The sequence below is a fragment of the Rhipicephalus microplus genome, chromosome 4 (assembly GCF_043290135.1).
Source record: "Rhipicephalus microplus isolate Deutch F79 chromosome 4, USDA_Rmic, whole genome shotgun sequence".
Classification (NCBI taxonomy): Eukaryota; Metazoa; Arthropoda; class Arachnida; order Ixodida; family Ixodidae; genus Rhipicephalus; species Rhipicephalus microplus.
In genome coordinates this window covers 35,059,730-35,082,947 of record NC_134703.1, presented here as the reverse complement: position 1 = coordinate 35,082,947, position 23,218 = coordinate 35,059,730, and the positions used below count along the sequence as shown (strand labels likewise).

At 46.7% G+C, this 23,218-nt stretch overlaps 1 protein-coding gene across 2 annotated transcripts in view; it reads left to right on the top strand.

Moving 5' to 3' along the window:
- LOC119171872 (uncharacterized) overlaps positions 1-21,630 on the top strand; it is a 32,709-nt gene extending 11,079 nt beyond the window's left edge. Inside the window, exons 2-3 of one of the 2 annotated variants that reach the window (XM_037422734.2) lie at positions 14,928-15,241; positions 20,631-21,630. In XM_037422734.2, the coding sequence (XP_037278631.2) occupies positions 14,928-15,241; positions 20,631-20,667 (351 nt within the window). In that variant the 3' untranslated portion in view covers positions 20,668-21,630. Of the gene's footprint in view, positions 1-14,927; positions 15,248-20,630 lie in introns of both variants that reach the window. The other variant, XM_075892535.1, reaches the window with a different exon arrangement.
- The last annotated feature ends 1,588 nt before the right edge of the window (positions 21,631-23,218 follow it).

Genomic DNA, 23,218 nt, shown 5'->3' with positions numbered 1-23,218 from the left:
TGGCAGCACTGCGCGATCCCCCTGTAGAGTGCGTTATCTCAGTTTCTGCCCCAGTTTTCGTATGGTGATAATGGTGGCCATCGTGGGCGTATTTGGTTGTATCACTCGCAATTCCTTGCTTTTACTTCAGCGTCGCAGTGCAATCAGGGTCTTGGCAAGATAAAACAAAAAGAGAAATGTAATCGGTTGGCGGTTGATTTTAAAACAATCGTCGTATGTCGTTCGCCAGCGCTGCTTCACCTGCACCCTTCTTTCGGAGACCGACCGGAAAAGGCCTCACTTTAACTGCAAATGCCGAGTGCTTCTTCGGAACAGAGACCGCAAATTGTTTCGCTTTACCGGCACGAAGTGAAACAGCGTGAAATTGCCAGCATTGTGAACAGAGTTTTGCCTACTATAAATAGAATTTGCCAGGCATTCCGTGATTATGGGCTACATGATAACAAACCGTGCTACAATACTCGCCTTCGGCTCCAGTAGTTTACATCTGTATTTTTTTGTTCCTTTTAAATACCATACCTGGAACACGAGCAGAAATATTGCACTATAGAGGGATCGTGCAGTGCTGCCACACCGGATGTGCGGGTCTGTCTGTGTCAATGACTGGTGGACGGCGCGCACTATGCCTGGCTGTTGAATGCTTCAGAGGAAGAGGGAGCAGAAATTTTGAGTTCTCACTTTAAGAGTCTTGTGACATGTGCCTCTTGATGTAGAGGGTACGAAATTCCGATAGACACGTAGCTCGGTATATGTTGACAACTATGATAAGGCTTGTGCAGCGCGCTCCGCTGTTCGCATTTCATTTGATGCCGATAGTCCGTATGGTTTGTTTTTTTTTTTCGACATAGTTCCAAGCACGGTCGTCGCCATGTGGTGAAACATATACAGACACGCGCATAGATCAACCTAGCTTGAAAACGCTTAGTTACCCCTTGGATGAACAGTGCCGTTGGCTGAAGGAAGGGTCACCCTTAAATTGTGGGACCCTGTCATTCCAAAATGTGGCACTTTAGTATAAGCTTGAGATGATCAACCGCCCTCAACGTTTCCTCAGATTGCAACCCTCTTCTTTTAAGATAGATACATGCCGAACACTTTGTACTGAGTTCCCTCCTCGACCTCTTTCGTGGTGCATAAGTCATGAAAAAACAATGCTCTGTACATGGGGAACTCCACCGGATATAAGGCCAAACGCCGACCTTAAAGCCGACCTCCACATCTATTAACGGTAAGGCATTCCCTTGTTTACTGAAGCCCAGCTGTTGCCGAATAAATGATAAGCCCCACACGGTGCGATTCGTGTCCCGAAGGCAGGGCGGAAACTGCACTGCCGCGCCCGATTAACCCGCACCGTCGAGCTGTCCTAAATTGCACCGGCCTCCCCAGTTTGTCACGCCTGCATTTCCTCATCAGAACACTGTATGATTTCTTATCTACTTTTCAAGGGGAGTGAAGCAATTATTTGGCCCGAACGGATCGCCGCCAGCTGGCCGTCGAGGTTTCGAAGCATTGCAGCTATGGAGAGCCTGTATCCATTGCTGCAGCTGCATGCTTCTCATTCTGCTGCTGCTGCTGCTGCTGCTGCGGCGTAAAGCCAGCCAGTGTTCACGTTGTCGGCCAGCTCGGCCAGTCAAGCAGCTTGTTAGTTTGCGTAAGACAAGTCCTTACAGTCAGCAACAGCTGCCAATACGACTTCGCACAGCAGCCGGCCACACAATAAATAAATAAATAAACAAACAAACCAATAAATAAATAAATATCCTGTCAGCTAAAACTGCATGCACCTGCTTGGCTTATCATACGATTAAATCTTACAAGGTTAGCCTTCGGTCTATTCTTCGAAGCGTTGATGGGCTGTGAAAAAAAGAAGTAAAGACGTAAGGCCAGTGTTCGAAAGTATTGTACGGGTATTATAACGACACAGCTGATTTCAAGCAAATACCTATGCCGTCTCTCGCTTCATGCATATTTGATATTATGAGTTGAGTATATATAAGATACTCTTCGTTGCCAAATGGCATCTACACCCCCCATAAGAAACACAATTCATTTTCCGGTTTCTTGTTATATGCTTGAGGGGATAAATTAAACACGCTTTTTTCGTTCGTGTATATTTTTAACATTGGATTGCATTCACGTAAGCTACAACGAATTGCTGGCAATTTTGTCCACTTGCTCCCACTCACTCTATATAGGCCGCAGCCGAGCGGTACTGGCACGAATCATGAAGAAAATGTGCTTTCCCCCCTGTCTTGAAAAGAAGACCAAAAACCTCCAGCTGCACCCTTGCTTGAAATTTGCAGAACTGTGTTGTAGAAAATCCGGCGCCGGCGTCAATGACGTTGTCGAATAACGAAAAATCCCGACGGAAGCAAATAATAAAAAAAAACGCGAGACGAGCGAACCTATAGGCATTCAGCGTGACAAAGTGTTCTACCGGTTCTATAATAGAACCACGCCGCTACATCAAACTGCTAAGGTAATTGAAAATTGGTGATTATGAACGTAATCCAACTAGCCCAACTTGCCCCCTTGCTGCTAAGGTGACAAGACCTCGCACATTGTCGTCAGTCTCACTGCGACGACTACGCGGCAAAGGCCTCTTCCATGCCTCGCCGATCAACCCGGTCCAGTGCGTACTGCGACCATATTATCCTCACAAACTTCTTAATCTGATGTGCCTGCCTAACTATATGCTTCTCTTTTGCCCGCTTGCCTCCCTTTGGAACCCATTCTATTACTTTTAATAACCATGTGGCTATCTCGCCTGTTCGCTAAACGTGCCTTGCCCCTGTTCGCTTCTGTTTTATTTCTACTACGATGTCCTTAACACCGGTTTGTTCCCTGACCCACTCTGATCATCCCATTAGGTTACACCTATCATTTTCTTTTCCATTGCTGGCGGTGTCGTCCTCAAATTATGTTGAAACCTCATTATAAGTATCTAGGTCTTTGCTTTGTAGATAAGCAAATGCCGGCATAGATGCAGCTGTTGCATACCTTCATTTTGAGGAACAGCAGTAAGCTGTACCATTCAGGACTTGACAAAGCTTGCCGAATGTGCTATACACCCTATTCATATTCTTCTAGTCTTTTACTCTCATGGTTTTGCCTCGCCACGGTGGTCTAGTGACTAAGGTACTCGGCTGCTGACCCGCAGGTCACGGCATCGAATCCCGGCTGCGGCGGCTGCGTTTGCGGTGGAGGCGGAAATGTTGTAGGCGCGTGTGCTGAGATTTGGGTGCACGTTAAAGAATCCCAGGTGGTAGAAATCTCCAGAGCCCTCCACTACGGCGTCTCTCATAATCATATGGTGGTTTCGGGGCGTTAAACGCCACATATCAATCACTCTCATGGTTCGGTTCGGTCGTCACTACCTCTCCTATAGTTGTAGACGTTCTCGTTTACCACTTCTGGTGCCTATTGCAACGCGCTGTTTCTTTCGCGGCTGTTGAGCATTACTTTAGTTTTCCGCATAACATTTTTGAGACGACCAACCATTTCCCTTTCGTCATCTGATTTTGTAATAATAATTTTTTAAACATTTGTAGCCTAAGTTATTCGTCAAGACAGTGTCATCAGTGAATCGCAGGTTACTGAGGTACTGACCATTAAGTCTAACTCTTCCCAATTAAGTCTGACCCTAACTCTTCCCAATCTAGGCCTCTGAAAACCTCTTGTGAGCACGCGGTGAACAGTAGATATCGTGCTTCCCTGTCTTACATCTTTCTTGAATGAAATTTGTCGCTTTCTTTATGAAGGACTGTGGTGACTGTAAAGCAAGAGCAACTGTGTACTTCGTTTAGTATTATTTGTATATAGTTAATCGTCGCTTTGTTACCTCTGTACCTGCGCTACTGCTGAGATTTCGACCGCATCAAATGCTTTCTCGGAATTTGTGGAGGCATTATGTAAAGTGTAGGGATTGCTTATATTCCGCACATTTCTCTATCACGAAATTGATTACACAAGTATGGTCTATTGTGAAGCAGCCTGTACATATTCTTGCTTAGTTCTTTGGTTAATTGAATTGTAATGTCTCGATTCTATTGTCCAATATCTTTGTAATTAGCTTGTAGACAACAGACAGTAAGCTAATAGGCCTGTAGCTTGCCATTTCATTGACGTTCCCCTATTATTGATGGAGATGACGTTGCATTCTTCCAAGGTTCTGCCACCGTCACCATCAGAAGACACCATCAGAAGGTATCCTGGACGGCAGTTTTTCTAGCACAATTTGTACCCCATCTTGCAACAGATATGAGGTTATCTGATCCCGACCAGTGGCTTTGCCTCTTTGCATTCCTTCCAGGGGCTTTCTTTACTTCCAATATCGTTACCGGTGGCATATTAGACTCCTCTGGGTCACTACCGCTCCTTACATAATGGTTCTAGTTGTCCCTACATAAGCGTAATTCAATAGCGTCTGAATGTGAGCCAGTCGGTGCGTATCCATGGTTAAAACTACGCTAAAGAAACACGGGCATCTGTAGACACAGGATTATGTCTTTATCTACTTATCCTAAAAGTTAGACTGTAACGCAACTTACATAATCACCGCTATGTGGAGCCATGCAGAAATCACGATCATAATATCTTCTCTTTTTTCCCCTTGTCTTTTCCTGTCTTGCTCCTCCTAGAGCCGTTCTGTCCTCAATCCCCTTCCGTTATACACAGTAGAATTTAGCACATTACATCCTGTGTACTACAATAAAAAGTTTTCTCTCTCTCTCTCTCTACTTGTTCGCGAATCTCTTGCGCTGTTTTAAACAAAGATACAAGCGTCATGACCGTAAAATGAAAAGTGGGGTAGCAGTGCTCGTAAGGCGATGACGGGGCTAGTTGGTTCGTGTGGGTGTTTTGACTCGGCTATAATGGAATTACAAGGCAGCGAAGACGAACACACAGAGGATGACAGGACAAAGCACTACTTTGCAGTGTCAGCTATCCTCCTTCATATCAATATTACGAACATTGACTCCGCAAGCTATAGTCTAGCCTTTGCTGACGACCACTATGCTTATGATACACTCTTTTATCATCTCATGCTTAAGGTCCTAATATAACAAAGAAACTAGACAGCTTTCGTCTAGGTTAATAGTTGTAACCGGCTCTTTACCTGGGATTCGATTAAGAGTGTATGCACACAATGTCGCACCACTGCATGCACTTCGGCGCGATAAAGCTGGCGCCTCTTATATACGATGCCTGTTTAGACCACGATATGCGCACAACTACCAAATTTAGTTGAAACATAAATTTAGTTGAAACATAAAAAGATTTCGTAACGCTAGAAGTGCTCGCTTCATTGTCAAAATTGTTGCGACCCAGCGCGCTCTTGTGGCCTATAGGCATTGTTGCGGATGACCGCGTGCGCAGATCCACTACGATAGAACAGCTCGTTCCCCAAGTGCGGCGATCGTTTCCTAATCGCGTACGACGGCGTTGTGTAATAGATCCGCCTGCCAGAGCGCGCGCTGATAGCAGTGACTCATCCGCGGTTGGCGGAATGCATGGAAAATCGCGGCGTGCATGCGAGGAGGACACCGTCTGGTCAGCAAGAGACTGACCCACATACACGAGTTGGCTCTATCGCAGCGTCGTCGCCTCGAGACGCTCTGAGGTGCAACTACCGGCGGCGGCATACCGATTGTGACTATGTCACTCAGATTAAGGGGCGCAAAAGAAAAGAAAAGAGATAGCCTAAACGAACGGCGTGCTTCGTAATCAGGTATCAGTTTCTACAAGAAAGAGAGAGAGAATAAACCTTTATTGTGAGCAAGCGCACTGCGCCCCCAAGGTGGGCGGCCCTCTTATCCAGGTAGCCGCGGGCCCTCCCCAACTCCTGCTCCCATTGAACTAGGCTTCTCTGATCCTTCACGTCACCTGGGTCCGATAACTTGGCCTGCTTTTCGGTTAGTGTAGAGTTTCCAAGGTCTTGTCTGCACCCCCATACAACGAAGACAATTAAAAGGAAGGCTCTGAGCACGATTAAAAGCAAATAAAAGCAAAACGCTTCAGCCCCCGTACGGGAACTTTGTTCACAAGTACAAGGCTCCTGTACGGGGACAGACAAGTCTTGCTGTTAGTTGCTTTTATCGTTGTCAGAATCTCGTTTTAATTGTCTTCTCGTCTTTACCTAACCAGACGTTTCCGTCCAACTATTCACATATATACCATATGGCCTGGGATGTCCGCGACATCGCAGTACTCGCAGATGCATGGCTGCTCAGTTGGTAAGCGGTGATGTAGCGTATACCGTGAACGTAGGTGTTAGTTTGCAGCTTCTTGAAGATGAACAGTGCCTTTTCGTGAACAGTGCCTTTGGTTTTCACAACCGCATAATTTATGCAAACCGTGAGAGTGCGTGACAGACCCGCCTCATGGACGCAATCGTGCTGTGTCAATTGACATTCTTTCGTGAACAAGGTGATGCGGTACGCATAGGCCAACGTGTTGTGGGAGCGAAGCAGAAGTGTAAGAGGACGAAGCAAGCTCATACCGATTAACGATTATGATAATTCATGTGCGCATACATGGCGCAACTAAAAGCCCAAAGAGTTCTGCTCTTGACAGATCGTGAACCTGAGATCGGGTGACGGTGAATTGATGCTATACGGGCCACGTCTTTTTCACAACAGCTGAACTTTACGCCTGATTGATTGATTTGTGGGGTTTAACGTCCCAAAACCACGATATGATTATGAGAGACGCCGTAGTGGAGGGCTCCGGAAATTTTGACCACCTGGGGTTCTTTAACGTGCACCCAAATCTGAGCACACGAACTTTACGCCTTTCTGCGAGTGGCGCAGACAGGGGATATTGCACACCCTCAACCAATTTTATTTTTTAATCATGGCATACAGAGCTCAAAATGGCACTCGACCAGACCTGCATGCCCGGCGTCAACTTCAATTAAAGCTCCCACCTCTCAGAAAAAAAATATTCTGCCTACGCCCCAGCTCACTGCAGCATATAGAGATGGACGTCATCGAACCCTCAGCTGCTGCCCAGGGCGGTTCGACATCACGTTCCCCGAAGAACTCGGTGCGCCACGTCGAAACCCATAGCACGACGCAAACTTGTCCAAGTTGCGAAAAGGCAAGGCGATCACCTGAATTATCCGTTTAGGATGGCAATGCTTTCACTCCATCGAGTGCACATGTATCAGGAGAGTCGAGCAAGGAACAGTACAGCGTCACGAATTTCGGTCACCGCTAGCAATTCGTTCAATGACTGCCTTTTGACTGAGCATCAACGTAGAGCTTGTAGTGGTAGGCACAAACAGTGTTACTGGACTAAAGACCTCAAGGTGACACCGCGGACATCGTTCGGACAACTCTTTCAAAATGTGAACGCTTTCTTCGCTCTTGCTTCTTAAAACTTGTTGCACCTGGCTGAAAAAGCTCCAGCTCGCTAAACCGGCCCCGGATAGCTTCCGTTGGAAATATATTCACAAAGCGATGAGGTTCTTCCCGGGTAGAGGAGAGAGCAATCCCGACATCAGCGATCTTTTTTTTCTTTGTCTCTTTCTCGCCAATCTAGATCGCTTGCACATTGTAAGATGGTTTCGAAATTTCCGGAGCCCTTCACTACGGCGTCTCTCATAATCATATGGTGGTTTTGCGACGTTAAACCCTACAAATCAATCATTGTGAGATAGTTTCACGAATATGACTCGCTGGTCGTGACATGATTAATGTGACAATACCTTCACCTATGTCATCACGTATTTTTCGCCAGACATGTGTGGCACATGCCTGTATACCACGGGCGAGTATGTGCCACAGGTCTGCGGGTATGTGCTACACGTCATTGACAGTTCATATCTATTTAGGAGTTAACCGCGAGAACAGACATTGGTAATTTTAATGTGAGAGCGTTAAAAAATATGACATCAGCAGCGTTGACCAGATGAATGCAAAGAATAGATGCCAGGGTCCCAGTATGAATCGAACTCCAGCATTCTGCATTGCAATTAGGTATTCTAGCACAGAGCCACATTACGTTTCGGAACTGATTTTCAAACAAACCCTACTTTTCACGAAACGTAACTGTGGTCGCAGTGCTAGCTATCCACTTTTAAAAACATTACATATGTATACTGCTATGATGCAGCCGTCACGTTGGGTTAACGTCAGTTGTATAGTTGAGCACCTTTCGCTGAAGTTCATCTATGTAGCAGTGTCCAGGGCACCGCCCACGCGAGCACAAGTGCTGCGTATCAGCTTACATGATGCTGCTAACACTCATGTTGTTGTTGGCATCGTTACGCAACTGTAAACTGCAACTAGTTAGATAAAACATATGTGGTATCAACATATGTATGTGCGTAAAACATTTGTACATGCCTTTAGCATCGTTTCGTAGATGGTCGCTCAATAAATAATTACATCATATCCCACTAAAGGAAACCATGTGCGGATTCGAGACAGCGCTGGTGTTCATTTGTGTTTTCGTTTGTATATTTCTATGTATGTTTCGTTTGTGTGTGGAGTTGTGTACCACTTGTGTTACCCCTGCCCCTCCCATTTGTGTGTATTACTGTGTGTGTGTGCCGCAAAATGAATACTCAGCGCCGCCAAGAGAGGGCAGTAGAGCGAGCGGGCACGGCATTATATACGAGCGCACAGCTGTGGCGGACAGATGAACGGGAAAAAATAAAGGAAGTGGAGGTAGCACTCTGCCGCCTCCTCGCGCCCACGCGAGATGAGGAAGAGAGTTGGCGCATGAGCAGGTGGGGGGGGGGGGGGGGGCGGACAATCGCCTAGGGACGGCCCCGAGCAAAAGCTGCTTCGCTTCTAAAATTTACGACACAGTCACCTTCCCCCCGCGCGCTTCGCATAACCTCGATTTTGAAGATACGTGGGATCTCTCTGAATATTCTTTAATTGATGACAAAAGAAAAAGAAACGTGCTTTTTCGAGACGCCTAATGAAAGAAAAGTGTGCTGCGGTTTTTAATCTAACGCGTTCAGTAGAATTGGAATCATTTTGAGTGAACGAAGTGAGGCTAATGACCGAACTTGAACGGCGGTCACAATCCGCAATGGCAAAGACGATGCATCAAAGTCTATAGCTTCGAACCCGTTCACCGCTAGGTCACGTGGCGGGGCGTGAAGTGAGTGCACTGTTGCTGAGCACACGCATTCCGCCAGGCGTGACCGGTTTTCGCGGCGGGCTAAACACCTGGGTTACCTGAACATTCCTGTCTGACAGCCTTCTACATTTTTTTCCTTTACAGTTTCTTTGCGTTTTGGGCTTCTTTACGTGCGCGTAACAGTAAGAAGAAAATATAAGGAGTAAACGAAACACCACTCGCAGCAAACACTGCAGCGATTACAATACGCGCGAAAGTGCAACGCGTACACAGAAGTGGGCTACACGTCCTTGGACTACAATGCAGTAAAGCGCTGCTGCGCTTGCTACCCGCGATGTGTGCGTTTAACGTGGGCAGTGAAGCCATTCAGTGCAACCGATACAGGCCGCGAACAAAAAGCGCCGACGGCGCTTTTCTACTGCACCCAACGCCAGACTATGCGTAATGCCTTTTCTCTGCACACTCGTTGCTTGTATGCGTTGCGAACGAAGTAAATAGCGCGCATTATAGACTTTCACGATAACCAGAAGGACTGTAGAAATTGTGTTTACCATTCGTCATTGATATCGCACACGTTCATTTAGCTTCACACGCTGTCAACTTCTCTCTTATAAGCCGCCGCGGTGGTGATCTTCTGCTGACTCCGAAGATCGCGGTTTTCATCCAGGTCTTGGAGGTAGCATTTCAGAGGTCTCAAACGCACAGCACTGTGGGCGCATATCGCTCATGGACCTTTTCTTGTCCATAGTGCGCAGCGCACAAATGGAAACGAGAAAGAAGAACAGGTAGGACGCTCTCGAGCGATGGTGCTTCGGCAGTGACGATTGAGCGCTGGCATTTTGAGTGTAAATAAACCCATTACATCCGTAACAATATATATTTATAAAATTTCGATCCGCGGAACCATGTGTCGAAGCGTAACCGTATACCAAAAGCTATGTATTTCAGCGTCCAGATTGTAGTCATTTCGGATATCAATATTGATGTGTTTCTCGAAAACTGACGTCCAGTTCCCTTCAGAAAAGACCCATACATAAGATATGGCAAGGCTACCTTTCGAATGGCCCCGTTGGCTGACATTTCCGTCACCCCCCCCCCCCCTTCGCCCCACACACACACACACTTCGGCTATTACTTTCTTTGCTGTCCCGGCACTCGACAGACTAAAGTTTGTGACTGTGATCGGCTGGTTGAGGTGAGCTTGAGACGCATGTGTCTTGAGGAACAGCACGCGGTCTAAATTAATGCATAATCTCTCACTACGGCGTGTCAAAATAATATCGCTGTTGTGGCCCGAAAACACCAAAGTTGTTACTTATTTTGTTCTAAAAGAAAACGAAAATCTGAAACCAGTGCTTTAAAGTTCATGCTGCAAGTTACTTGTATTGCGGCCGTTTCATTTCACTACTGCTTTTTTTGTTTACTCACTCCTACGTACGCATGCAATAATTAATCGAAGGCCCCACCACGGTGGTCTAATGGCTAAATTACTCGGCTGCTGACCAGCAGGTCGCGGGATCCAATCCCGGCTGCGGCGGCTGCATTTCTGATGGAGGCGGAAATGTTGTAGGCCCGTGTGCTCAGATGCTCAGATTTGGGTGCACGTTAAAGAGCCCCAGGTGGCCGAAATTTCCTGAGCCCTCCACTACGGCGTCTCTCGTAATCATATGTTGGTTCTGGGACGTTAAACCCCACATATCAATCAAATCAAAATAATTAATCAAAGCAAGTGTTGGAATCGAAGCATAATTAGAATCAGATTTTCCGCTGCACGGTCTCTTTCGCTTCTTTTAAAACGTCCTACGGTCCCCCGTATCGGCACGCTCGATCTCATCACACACGATCAGTGGCAATTCTGCGTCGATACGTAACGTCGGCGCTATCTTTTAAAAAGGATGAAAAAAAAGATATCGATGCAAAGTAATCATCTCAAAGACGTGTTCGGTCTCCGCACCACTAGCGCATAGCTGCCGCATTTTTGAATATTTTTTTTTCCGTGGAGGGGGACCTTATACCATACATTGTCTATACGGGTGCGTGTGTCTGTGCAGTCAGAATCATACTTATCTATAGCGGTCAGTCGGTCACTTCAGCGGCCATTTGTTACAGAAATGTGAACGACGCCCACCATGATGATAACAAACATGGTAACACCGTTTGCTGGGTCCTTGTGCTCCGATTCAAGCATCAGGAGTGTAGCCAGGGAGTGGCACACGAGGCCCGTGCCCACCCTTCTACCCTGAAATTTTTTTCGTCATGACACAAAGAGAACAATAACCATTTTAAGAGGGTGCACCCCCCCCCCTGAAATAAAGGACCCCCCCCCCAAAAAAAAATATTTGTAGCTATGTTCATGTCTAGCGTAAACGGAAGCTCGTGGTTAACGCCAGGAAGCAGATGAGGACGACACCAGCGTACACAGCCGCGCACCTGACTGCTCTAGACAAGTGTGACAGCAGTTGTACGCGCGTGCACACAAATATTTAAAAAATAAAAAGATTTCGAAGAAGGGGGGTGTGGGCCGTTGAAACCTCCCCTAACTTAACCATTGTTTTTTAGGGGGATTTCCACGAGAAAAATATTAAAGCACTCAGGTACTACGCTTGTTTTTTAAGTTATAGTTTGCTTGGCACCTTACATTAAAACATGCGTAATGTTAGAATTCAAGGCTGGATTCTTGGAATAGATTTTGTAATGCTGCTTGCCTACAGATGACTGCTGCTAAAATACTGATCAACGCACATACACATAAAAATCAACTTCTTCGCACCTGGCTTATATGCTCACGCGTATTACTAAATTATGAATAATATTTAATGGCCTTGCCAGAAAAGTACTGGGTGTCTTACACTGAAGCATCCGTGTGTACTGGTGTCAGGTCATTACCAAAGCAAGTGAAAAAGAAAGGTCCATTCCATCTGGTACACACTTGCACTCCCTCCAAAAGTGGTAGATAGGGTGCGGATGCCACGGAAGGCAAATAATCAAGGGTAATCTTAAGCATGAACGTATAATTTTTTATAGCGAAAGCTTACTTTTCTGATTCAATGTGCAAGGGGATGCTATTCTGGGTGCGCCTTAGAGGAGTACGAGTGGGTAATTCTAAACCCTCACGTACTTTTACCGCACACATAATGAACAGAGATTTTTTTTTTTTGTGTCCCTTCATTAAAACAGCGCTGTCACCATATCCGAGGCTTACGACCTCATACTTATAGCAGCGATGCACCGATGCCACTAAACACCACCGCGGCAAGTGGTTTTGTTTCACTGAAAAAAATGTCTGAACCTTAATAAGCACTTAATCCAAATGAACTGATAAAATAGCGCTACAGAATAAAACCATGCCAATTGTTACACACGCCGATCCCACTAACTGTTAATTCTTTCTAGTCGGCATTTGTAATGATAAGATTATCTCCATCAACGAATGCCTGGAAACGGGGATGGTCAAGCGAGCAGATGGCCTGCTAAAAAGAATAATAATAAATATTCAAACGATGTTCCCAAAAAGAACCCAGATGGGATGCGAAGCAGCAGCGCTGAACACGGGTGGCTTTACGAATTGAACGGCGTTAACGCGGGTGCTGCGGTGAGCGCTGGAAGATTTGCGAGCAGCAGTAGCGGCAGGAGTTGCGAGCGAACGAATGAGGCAGCAGCTGCGGGCGCTGCGGCGAGCGCCCGGCGTGTGAGGGAGAGGTAACGTCACCGCGCACTGCGAGGGAAGCGTGACATCAACGTACAGCTGCGGCGTGACCTACTTGGCACAGCTCCAACACCTGCAGCGCGTGGTGCATTCGTACGGACGCATGGAGAGCCAGCCTTACACAGGCTAGTCAAAGAGCTGCTTCACATCTAATAAAAGTAGCAGTGGCGACACCTAGGGCAATGCAATTTCTGATCAATGCGATTGTAGTCAGAAAGAATGTTACACTCTTCGTGTTTGAAGGACAGTAGTGTAAATATAAGGGGCGTTTCCTTTGTTAGACACAATATCAATGAGAACTAGCAGACAATGATGGCTACGAAAGTACAAGGGGCGTTATTTGTAGTAATCATGATGCAAATGTGAAAAAGAAAAATAGACGAGAAGATAACTTGCTCAGTCACTCAGTATTATTTATTAGTTCGCGCGAAAATTAAATATCAGTTGAAAGTATAACGATGTATCCTTGTCTGTTTTTTTTTCTGCGTCCTCGCCTAAGCCGCGCTAAGTTTGTAAACGCCAATCACTAGCACCCCCTCCCAAGAGCATGTTCTTGTACACACAGAGTTAACGCGATCCCAGTAGCAAGTTCATTCATGTTCTCTGACATTTGCTTGGCCGAAAACCGGTTTACGGAGGCAGCGTCCGTTGCATTGAAGCGCATTCCATCCCTCTCATTTGCGACGGAAGCCGCGAAAGCTCCGTGATTTCCAGATGACGTTGCGAAAAAAGAACCGGAAACAGGGCCGCTCTGCTCACGAGCTGCAGCCAATCAGCGGTGGTAGAAATGGACGGTTCATTAGGTGGTCACATAGAGAATCGTATAGTGTTGGCACACGTCTAGATATAAAGAGCTTGACCGAGAGAGCGCCGACCACAAAAACACCGCCATCACCATACCATCCTCATTGTTGCACTTGGAATTGTTTACAGATCGGCTAACATTAGCGCTTTTTGGCAACATAAGTCAAACATGGGAACTTTGACAAGTTAAAAATGTGAAGGCTATAGGCTGGTGCTCCTTTAGAAGATGTTTAGGAAATATTTAGGGCTGTCTAGGCAGTATTGCGGGAATAAAGAAGTTTGCGGGTATGATTTGGCCGCAGCAAGCACAGGACCGGGTTAACTGGCGGAACATGGGAGAGGCATTTGTCCTGCAGCGGACGTAGCCAGGCTGATGATGATGATGATGATGATGATGATGATGATAATGATGAGGCAGTTTTGTGTGCGCCAGACTCCCGACACGAGAAAGTGCATTTGCCGGCACTTTTGCTAAATGGCGCCACCACATCCAGGTTAGTTCGACATCACCGCCGATCGCAAGTCTTCTGGTTGAGTGGTGAGTCGCTGTGCATCATAGTCTGTGCTTCCTGTTCACCCGTACTTACAACTCTTCCTCGCGTGAGCTAACTCTGACTAATGAAGAAGAAAACTGAATATCACCTTCAAGTGCAGCGTGCATCTAAAGGCCTGGTAGTGTTCACTCTGTAATGCAATGGCAGCGCCCATGTGATTGGAGCTCTATGAGGAGCTTTTTCTCTATTGTACTACCTCTATGTGGAGAAAAGCTCCCAGGAGAGAGTTGGTATTTGAGAACTGTATGCTTGAGATCCTATATGATGGTTTGCGAGTATACGAAACCGCTGTTCTCTCCGCTATGTGAGCCGAGAAATGACAGTTTTCTTTAGAAAGGCGCTAATTTAGTCGAAATTCGAAACGCAGGTGTTCTACTACCGACGCACATGCGGAAACGCAGCTCTGGGAATGCGCACACAAACATGTTGTCGGCTTTGACGTCTGTCCGTTGTTGCCAGGAGATCTCCGATAGCTCAACTTTATTCGGGAAAAAGTTCTCTACACGAAATCCTTACAATTTCTGTGTGTTCTTTCATCAAGAGGTGGTCAGCGCTTGCTTTCTGATGGCGAGTGACACTTACGGTAGCATGCATGTGTGATGCTTCAAATTTTGTCCGGCTTCATTTAAACTTCAGACACTTTCATTCAAGGAGCCTTTGTACGACTAATTAATAGCCGACGAGTCTGCCCACGCAGACTGACCTACTAAGTGTCACATACATCCTTCGTTTTGACACGCTTGCTCATTTCACTGTTGTCGCAGACCTCCTCCCTGCAGATACTGTTGGCCGCCGCCCTGGTCTGGTGCCTGACGACGCCCTGCCGCTCAGGCATCATCCTGACGGGGGTAGCGCCGGGCTACGAGCCAGAGGAGCCCACTTTCATGTACACGAACTTCGGCATCGTGTACGGCACACGCGAGCTGCAGAAGCAGTACCAGTTCAACTCGGCCACTGACGAGATCAACCACCACCACATGGGCATCGTCGGCACACAAGGTCGCATCATCGAGAAAGTCACTCCGTACCAGGGAGACGAAGCCAACCGCTCACCCTCCGTCGAGCACAGCCGGAAGAAGTGAGCGTGAGTAAATACGTGAGACATGGTCGGACGACTTGGCACTACGACGTCCTTAAAATAGAAAATCCCAAAGACAGAGTACCAGTCTCATCTTAGTGGTCTTTCGCGCCGTTTCCATTTCAAGAGGCTCTTCTCTTGGGGACATTCATGAGAAAGCATGCATGCGGAAAACGCTACCGCAATGAAAATGGGCAACCGTATAACTGTGCGGGATAGACGCGCCGTTTCCTCAAATGGACCCTGCAACACTTTTTCAGCATGCCCAGAAAAACGTTGCCGATCAGCAGTCGACGCCCCCAAGAACACGAGGCTCCACTTGACACACTTTCAGATGAGCGCTTTCGGCCCACTCCGGTCAGAACCATCTGTGTTAGCCATTCACACATGAACACGTAGAAGAAACTCTAGTGCACGTGATGCGATTTACTCACGAACGCGTAGAGCGAAGCTCCGATGGTGGCGCGCACACAGTGCTGGAATGAAAATCCCTTAAAATAGAGAAAGTAGCCACACTTTCTTTCATATCCTCTGCAAAGTGTCTAACCCTCCTCTTCCAAGTGTCCAAACCTTATCCATATCCCCTCCCAAACGGCCACCGTGCAGGCGCCGGTCGTATAACTCAGCTCGCGCCACCTTTTTTAAAAAAACGATAGTCTTTCTTGGGGACCCTCCACGCAAAAACTTTGGTCTGTCTGTCTGTACATTTGTCTGTGTGTCACTGTTACCGCGAACCGGGTACTCTAAACAGCACCAGCCGATACCCCGAACGGCCGACCCCATCCGCAGCGCCCACCAATGTTGCTCAAGAATCAGCGTTCATACGTGTGCGATTGTCAATTAATAGAATTATTGCACATATATGAGGCACCATAACAACACATATATATTCTGCATGTTCGTCTTTTACTAGAAAATGCCTACATAAGTAATTCTAAGGACCGTAGCACTTATCACGCTGCGCTGACCATGTAACGCTTGAACAATTGATTGATTGATTGATTTGTGGGGTTTAACGTCCCAAAACCACTCTATGATTATGAGAGACGCCGTAGTGGAGGGCTCCGGAAATTTTGACCACCTGGGGTTCTTTAACGTGCACCCAAATCTAACGCTTGAACAAAGAAGCGAGTGTTTCCAACGCTTTGCTAAGACGACACGGTGGTGGCACCTACCCGTCGCCTTGCGTTCTACACCTTATCACCTCTGAGACTGGCGCGCACGCCCGTCTCTGGGCCACGCGCTTTCTTTTCCAAAAAGAACTGCCAGATGGCGCTCATGTCTCATTTGTGACGTGACTTGATGCGCTCGTTCGCCTCCGCTGCACGCTCGGGGCACTCTAACGCGGCGCCTCCAGAATACCATTCATAAATTTTCTTGCACAGAACATCAAATTAATGTTTTGTTCACTCTGCCCACAAGCACGACTATCGTCTTTCGAAGACATTTGCAGATTACATGCAGATACGGGGTCAATTTTTTTTATCAAGAATTCGATGTTTTCCCCTGCCTCCGTGATTAGCGCGCCATTGACCAAGCTACGATTCCGTGTGATTACGGAGTAGGCTTATGCCAAGGGAGCGAAGGAACGAGGCAGCCGAGCCGGAATCGACGCCAGCGGGAACACCAGCCATGGCTTCACGTGCCAGTACCAAGCGCAGTCTTCATTTTCTTCTCGTGAGATCACGCGTTCTTCGGTTATGTTCGTTGCACAAATGCGGCTGTACGAAGGCATTATATAGAGTTACGTCGCATGACGTCACGCCAGAACTTGTGACGTCATGATGAAGTCCCAAATGTTAGCCATTTCTGGCGTCATGGCGACGTCATATGGTGACAAGCATCACGCAATGATATTTTCTTTTGAATCACCCGTACCCGAAGCCTCAGCATCCCGGCGGTGAAGCTCGGCGTTTGATGAGGCATCTATGAGTGTCGCCTTAAAAAATAAAGAAGTGAAAGCTTGCACTTGGCCACACAAAGACAGTTCTTAGAGTCATGGCATATCCAAAGAAAACCTTACCGAGCGCGGTCTACAGAGCCAGTGGAAAAAAACACAGCATCGACAACGGCAGAAACAAGCACGACGGAGAAGGCGACACCGTCAAGACAAATCGCTAGCTTTGAAGTCAGCCGGAGAGTCACCTTATCTCTGAAGAAGGGGCCGAATCGGTCGCTAAATGTCAGCGCAGTTTACAAGTTTTAAGTTTTAGCTTCACGAACCTCCCATGCTGTGTGCTGTTGCGGGTGCAGGTAAATGTGCGTTATACAAAACAATGTTGATCGCGCGCTTTCTGAAAAGCTCACTCGTGGGAGTATATGTGGAAGTCTCGGGTGCAGCTGCTTTTTTTCCTCTAGAGAAAGCGGTGGTGCACTTCAGTATATTGGTAAATATCTTCCATGTATACACTATATCGCAGAGTTCGGTTGCCTATCACCTATATATAGGTAGCAGCAAGTGGATTGCAGGATAGAGATCCTACATTCCATTCGTGCTTGTGTCAACGGAAGGAGTAACGAATGAGGAGAGAGAGCGTCGTGGGGCACCAAGCGTACCGGTCCAGAAAGTGGTATGATGACGTCATGTAGAGCGCGTGATATTGATTGATTGATATGTGGGGTTTAACGTCCCAAAACCACCATATGGTTATAAGAGGCGCCGTAGTGGTGGGCTCCGGAAATTTCGACCACCTGGGGCTTTGGACTACAAGTTGGCTGGAGAGTTCGTTATTCGTACGAAAGCCTATAACAGCGAAGTTGACCGAGAACAGCCCCGCTCATGCTCGGCTTTCCGGTAGGCTAGGCATAGGCACTGACTATTGGAGCTCGCATTCATGCAGCATTTCACTCACAGTGATAGGCCGTATCCTCTTGTCGTCTTTTCTTCTCTATTCCCCATGGCGGCGTATTCTGGATATGCTCGTCGCTGCCGCGCTCGAACAGCGACAAACCTCACCTCCCGATGTGCTGCTGCTGCTTCTTCGGCAGTACTTTATTTGCGCGTTCCACGGCTGTATCTGATCGAGCCGCAGAAACACTGTGGAACTCGGTTGCGCGAGGTGTCTCTGTCGTTATAGGCGTGACATAGCGATAACAGCAGCTGCGTGGTTGTCGCAGCGGGGCGTTATAAAGGCTGCGGCAACGATGCATGGTTACCACGGCGGACTTTTCGTGAAACGCGCACGTTTTAACAGCGGGTTGATCTTGAAAATGAACAAAAAAAGATGGACTACTGTGGGGACCGAAACCATGGTGCACGTCTTCTACATGGCGATTAAACCGACGCTCTACCACAAGGAACACGCAAATTCTTGAAAATCGCTCCAGAAAAGAAAAAACAAACAAACAAAAAGCTGTACAAATGTAGTGCGCTGCGAGAAGTATCCTTAACGCATGAAATGTGTGGCATAACCTGTCTATAGGCGTGTCTTCTCTCTTGTGGGTGTGTGTTCGCGCTGTTACTCCCTTGCTGTTCAGGCATTGGATCGCGCCAGTCGTCAATGCGTGTGAATTGCACGAGTAGAGCACGACCTCCTCCCGTGGAGTAGAGGTGCAAAGGCCCACCTATTCCAAAGCGTTCAAACATACTTAATCATCATCAACAACAGGAAAAGTATCAATAATAAGTGCAGCGTAGGCTCGCGTGCTGCCTTAAGGGCGAGTACTTCGAGGATTCGCAAGAAGAATTGCAACAACTGCACTTGCAGCATTTTCTAGGAGAGTTCGAAACGGCCATTGTTGCACGCACTGATACGTCCCGTTCTTTGCGGCGTGGTTGAGGTGTTCATCGACACACCAAGTGAGGCTACCGATTGAGAAGGCGATGCGAACGGAGCCGTGTTAGCCGTGTCCTACTCTAGAGGCGAAGCGAAATCGTCCTCCAATTCCTTATTTCTTAGAGTGCGCGAATGTCACAGACAGCCCTTTATTTATTGCCAGCATATTTTCATACGCTAGCGATCATACTAATACTGGTAATTATGCAGCAGGTGCGAGAATAAAAAAAAGGGGAGGTGGGGGGACCCTTAAGCTTCGCCTTTCAAGGTTGAACGCGATGGCGAATACTGACCTCTAGTGCACCCTTCAACCACCAAGTGCATACTTATTGATATGTTTTGTTACATACAAACGCACGCACACAGTAGATTAGACCAGCGCGCGCTATTAACGCCGAATCGACCCGTTTTCGTCGTGACACCTGTCGAACAAAATGCGTTAAAAGGACCCTGAAACACTTTTTCAAGTAACAATGGAATGAATTCACTAGAAGAGCTTATTGCCTCACGAATTCAAGGCCACGAAAGTGGGAAAATCAGTCCAGTGCGAGTGGAGTTACAAAGGTTTGTCGCATGCTGCAATTGCATTCTCTCTTCTCTCGTCCCGACGAAAGCGCTGGAAGCTAAGCAGGGAGGGGTGGCAGGGCAAAGAAACTATCGCGCCGCGTGACCTTCAGCACTTTTTTTTTTCTTCAACTGCTTGGCTTTTTCAGTGTGATTTCGCGCACACGCGTGGACAAGTAGCGGCCTCCCGCGGCTATCTCGATAACTTGATTTTTCGCTCACAATCAACGGGGCCGACGCCGGCGGCGGGTTTTTTTGCGACACGGGCTCTTTAACGCTATCGCGTTAAAATAAAAATATTATATGTACCGTGAAAGTTTGTACTAGCAGCTCCTTCGCAATCTCTGCACGCTTTCCCGCAAGACAATGTAGTGCGGCGACGGTAACTTGTAAGGAGTTGGGTAAGGCTTGGAAGTTTTGAAACCACTCTCCTCTGTTCTCATCTTTCGCGGTGCGGTAGGTATGTGTTTTTTTTTTTTTAGATATATGGCTATGTCCATGTGATCGGGAGTCTTCCGAGCAAATACGGAGAGTTGATTTGCAGTCGAATGGGTACTTATGGCAGTCGAATTCTGCAGGTGACCAAGCCCTCGGGGTAGCACACCGCCCCCCCCCCCCCCCATCCAAAATGTTTTTTTCGCCATGGCATACAGAGCTAAAAACGAACATTTCAAGGAGGTTCACCATTTCTCCCTCCCCCCCAAGGCTCTTATTTTTTGCTAAATTTAGCGCAACTACAAAAACTTCCGGCTGGTGCAGCATTTAGGTGCAACATGGCGAAATTTCAATCAATGTCAAAGTTTTGGCGCAGCTTGATAAAAGGAATTGTACCAAGTCAGCGCGGCTGTTGCACCACCTGCACATCTTCACAAAAATTCAGACAAGATTATATAATAAATTGAGCTCACATGCAGAAAAAATGCCTGCTATTTCTTTTTGTTTAAATCTTTGGATGCTGCATTTAGGCAATTTCGCCATATGCTTCTCTAAATTATAGTGCACGTAGTCCGCATATAACTCGATCACATTGCATTGCTCTCTTTTTTCAGTCTTGTGGTTCCTGCTGGTGTCCTCTGGATGTTCTGAAGGCGAGCGGCTGCCATCACTTTCTGCAACCTGAAGAAACCAGAGCCTGGATAAGGTGTTGATGTTCCGAGCACAGGAGGCGCTGAATTTTGGAACTGAGCCCACCTACCGATACGTTCTGTGAACTTTGAGCCGTTTTTTAGCCAACAAGATGACACACATGTTTTACAGGTGTCAGACTTCTAAATCTTTACAGATGTACAGCCTCCTTGGCTTCCATATCCTCAAGTACAACATACTCAGAATTGGAAAACATATTACACTAAACTTTGATTGAAGTGTCAAGTTTACTATATATAATATAGATACACTTGTTGCTATAAAAATATAAGTTGCAGCCACTCTGAAACTGTGTGGGTTTGTGGCGTTTTCAAGTTTATCTGAACAGCTTTGATATAGCATAAAACGATGACAAATGGTCATGAGAAGGCATATATGGACATCGCACAGCGCTCCATATGCACATTATCGTGTCTGTGTGTCATTTTGCACTACATCAAGGCTCTTCATATGATTTAATAACAAGCCCATATTGCAACCCTCGTCAAATTTATCCTCAAGAAGGGCTATGCATAACAACTGTTTAGTTTGCAACTACTAATGATCATTCTTGTGAACCATCGGCGTTTTGATACGCACGTGTTTTTCGTAAGCTACTGTGCGTCAAAGCCCTTGAAGCACGAAAACATAGGTGACAGCATCTTCCGGCAGCCTTAAAACCAACAGAGTTCAGTTGGAAAAAAGGCACTACAGATGTTTCGTTACTCTTGTCTTCAGCATGTTCTTTTTAAAAAACAATATGGAACTCTCAAAGTATGAAAATGATCTAACAAAAAAAAAAAGTTTGCTGCTGCGCCATGCCTTATTCCACTTGTTATTGTTCAGGTTGATCTTTGTGTGCTAGTTTGTTGCCACTGTTGTGACGTGTTGCCAAATTGAAAAAATAAAATATTTCAGATTCAACTGTCCATGCCATCAATGCAACGCAAAGCCCTGCATGCATTGCTGTACTAGATACAGATGTACAGCCGCGTCCACGTTTGTGTAGAACGTACAAGCAGCTGGCCTTGCTTTGAGGGGCAACACCTTGTGGTGTGGCACTTTGTAAGCTCATTGGTTTAAGGGTAGTACGCTATAGTCATACAATGAACCACATGCCACTCGGAGAATTGCTTCAACTGCTTCGGAGAGGTAGGCACCACCGTGGTCACTGGTGTGGTTCGTTACTCAGAAACAACCGACAAAACAGGAAGAAGGAAAGGTTGAGTGTTTTAGCTGCCAGAAGCGCAGTAGTCTCCGTGTATTTTTTGACATGGTCTAGTGCAACACTGACCCAGCGGTTTGCAAGAAATGTCATCACAAAGAGGCCCATACATGCTTAAAAGAGCCTAGCTGCTAGGTCAAAGTAAAAGTTGCATACCAGTATGCAAAACGCCAGGCAAGGATATCTGGCACTGGGCAAAAGTGCATGAACTTTGCAACGTAGCGGTACATATTCTGCCAGCAGTACCGCAATTGAAGACGCTGGTAAGTCGGGGAAAGTCGTGCACGTCTGAACACAAGCTGCACCGTACGACTGAAAACCGATGATGGCCGTTAAGCCGCAAGTGCTTTGGTGGAAACTGTCGTCGTGAATGGTGAAATTTCAAGCTTAATGAATTTAATGGCGTGGTAGATATACTGCCGATGAATAACAGAGCAAGCCTACGATTGCAAGTATACAGGGGCCTTTTCAATGCTCAGACATGATGGTGCCACAATCGGCAGAAAAAACAATAAGCCTTGGTGGATTTCGTGGCTGATGGTTGTCATGTCCTCGATATACTCGCTTTGACGACCGCTCGCCGATGGGGGCCCTGTCTGCAGACTTCTCTAATCGTCTCCCAATCTATTACTTTTTATTTCAATATTTTCGCTTCCCTCTCAATGTTTTTAACCCCTTCTTATGCCTTCCCTTGAGTACTGCTGAGGTGTCCTACTTTGCTACAAACAGTTTCAGTGTTCACTTTTCTTTTCGATTTCCCTCTTTTTAATTAATCCCTTTCCCCCAACCCCCCTTCTCATCAGTAAAGAAGAGAAGGCAAAAGGGCGTTGGAATGCTGTTGTCCTCTGCGGTACAACACGCGGACATTGTAGCTCTGCAGGTGAATGTACAAGACGGCCAGAAGGATCGCTCAATAACAATAGCCAGCAAAGGGCGCACTGATGCATGACATCATATGGGCAATCATACTAATAAGATCAGAACTGTACGACACAAAAAAACAGGCAAAAAAAGCTGGCGACAACGATGATGATTATGATGGTTCCTCAATCGGTACGAGTAACTGCACAGTGTCCTAACGAAAAACGAGTTTAATTAGTACCAACAATTTATTTGAAAACAAACCACAGAACTTGAGGTAACAATGCAGTGGGCACGTGTTACCACTTTAATGGGCTGGTGCGAAAACATTTGCTTGTTATGCTGACTCATGATTGCAGACTATGTAACCAAATCCACATCCATGTAGAGCTTCGTTCATTGGCTTTGTGAGGGTTGCGTCCTGTT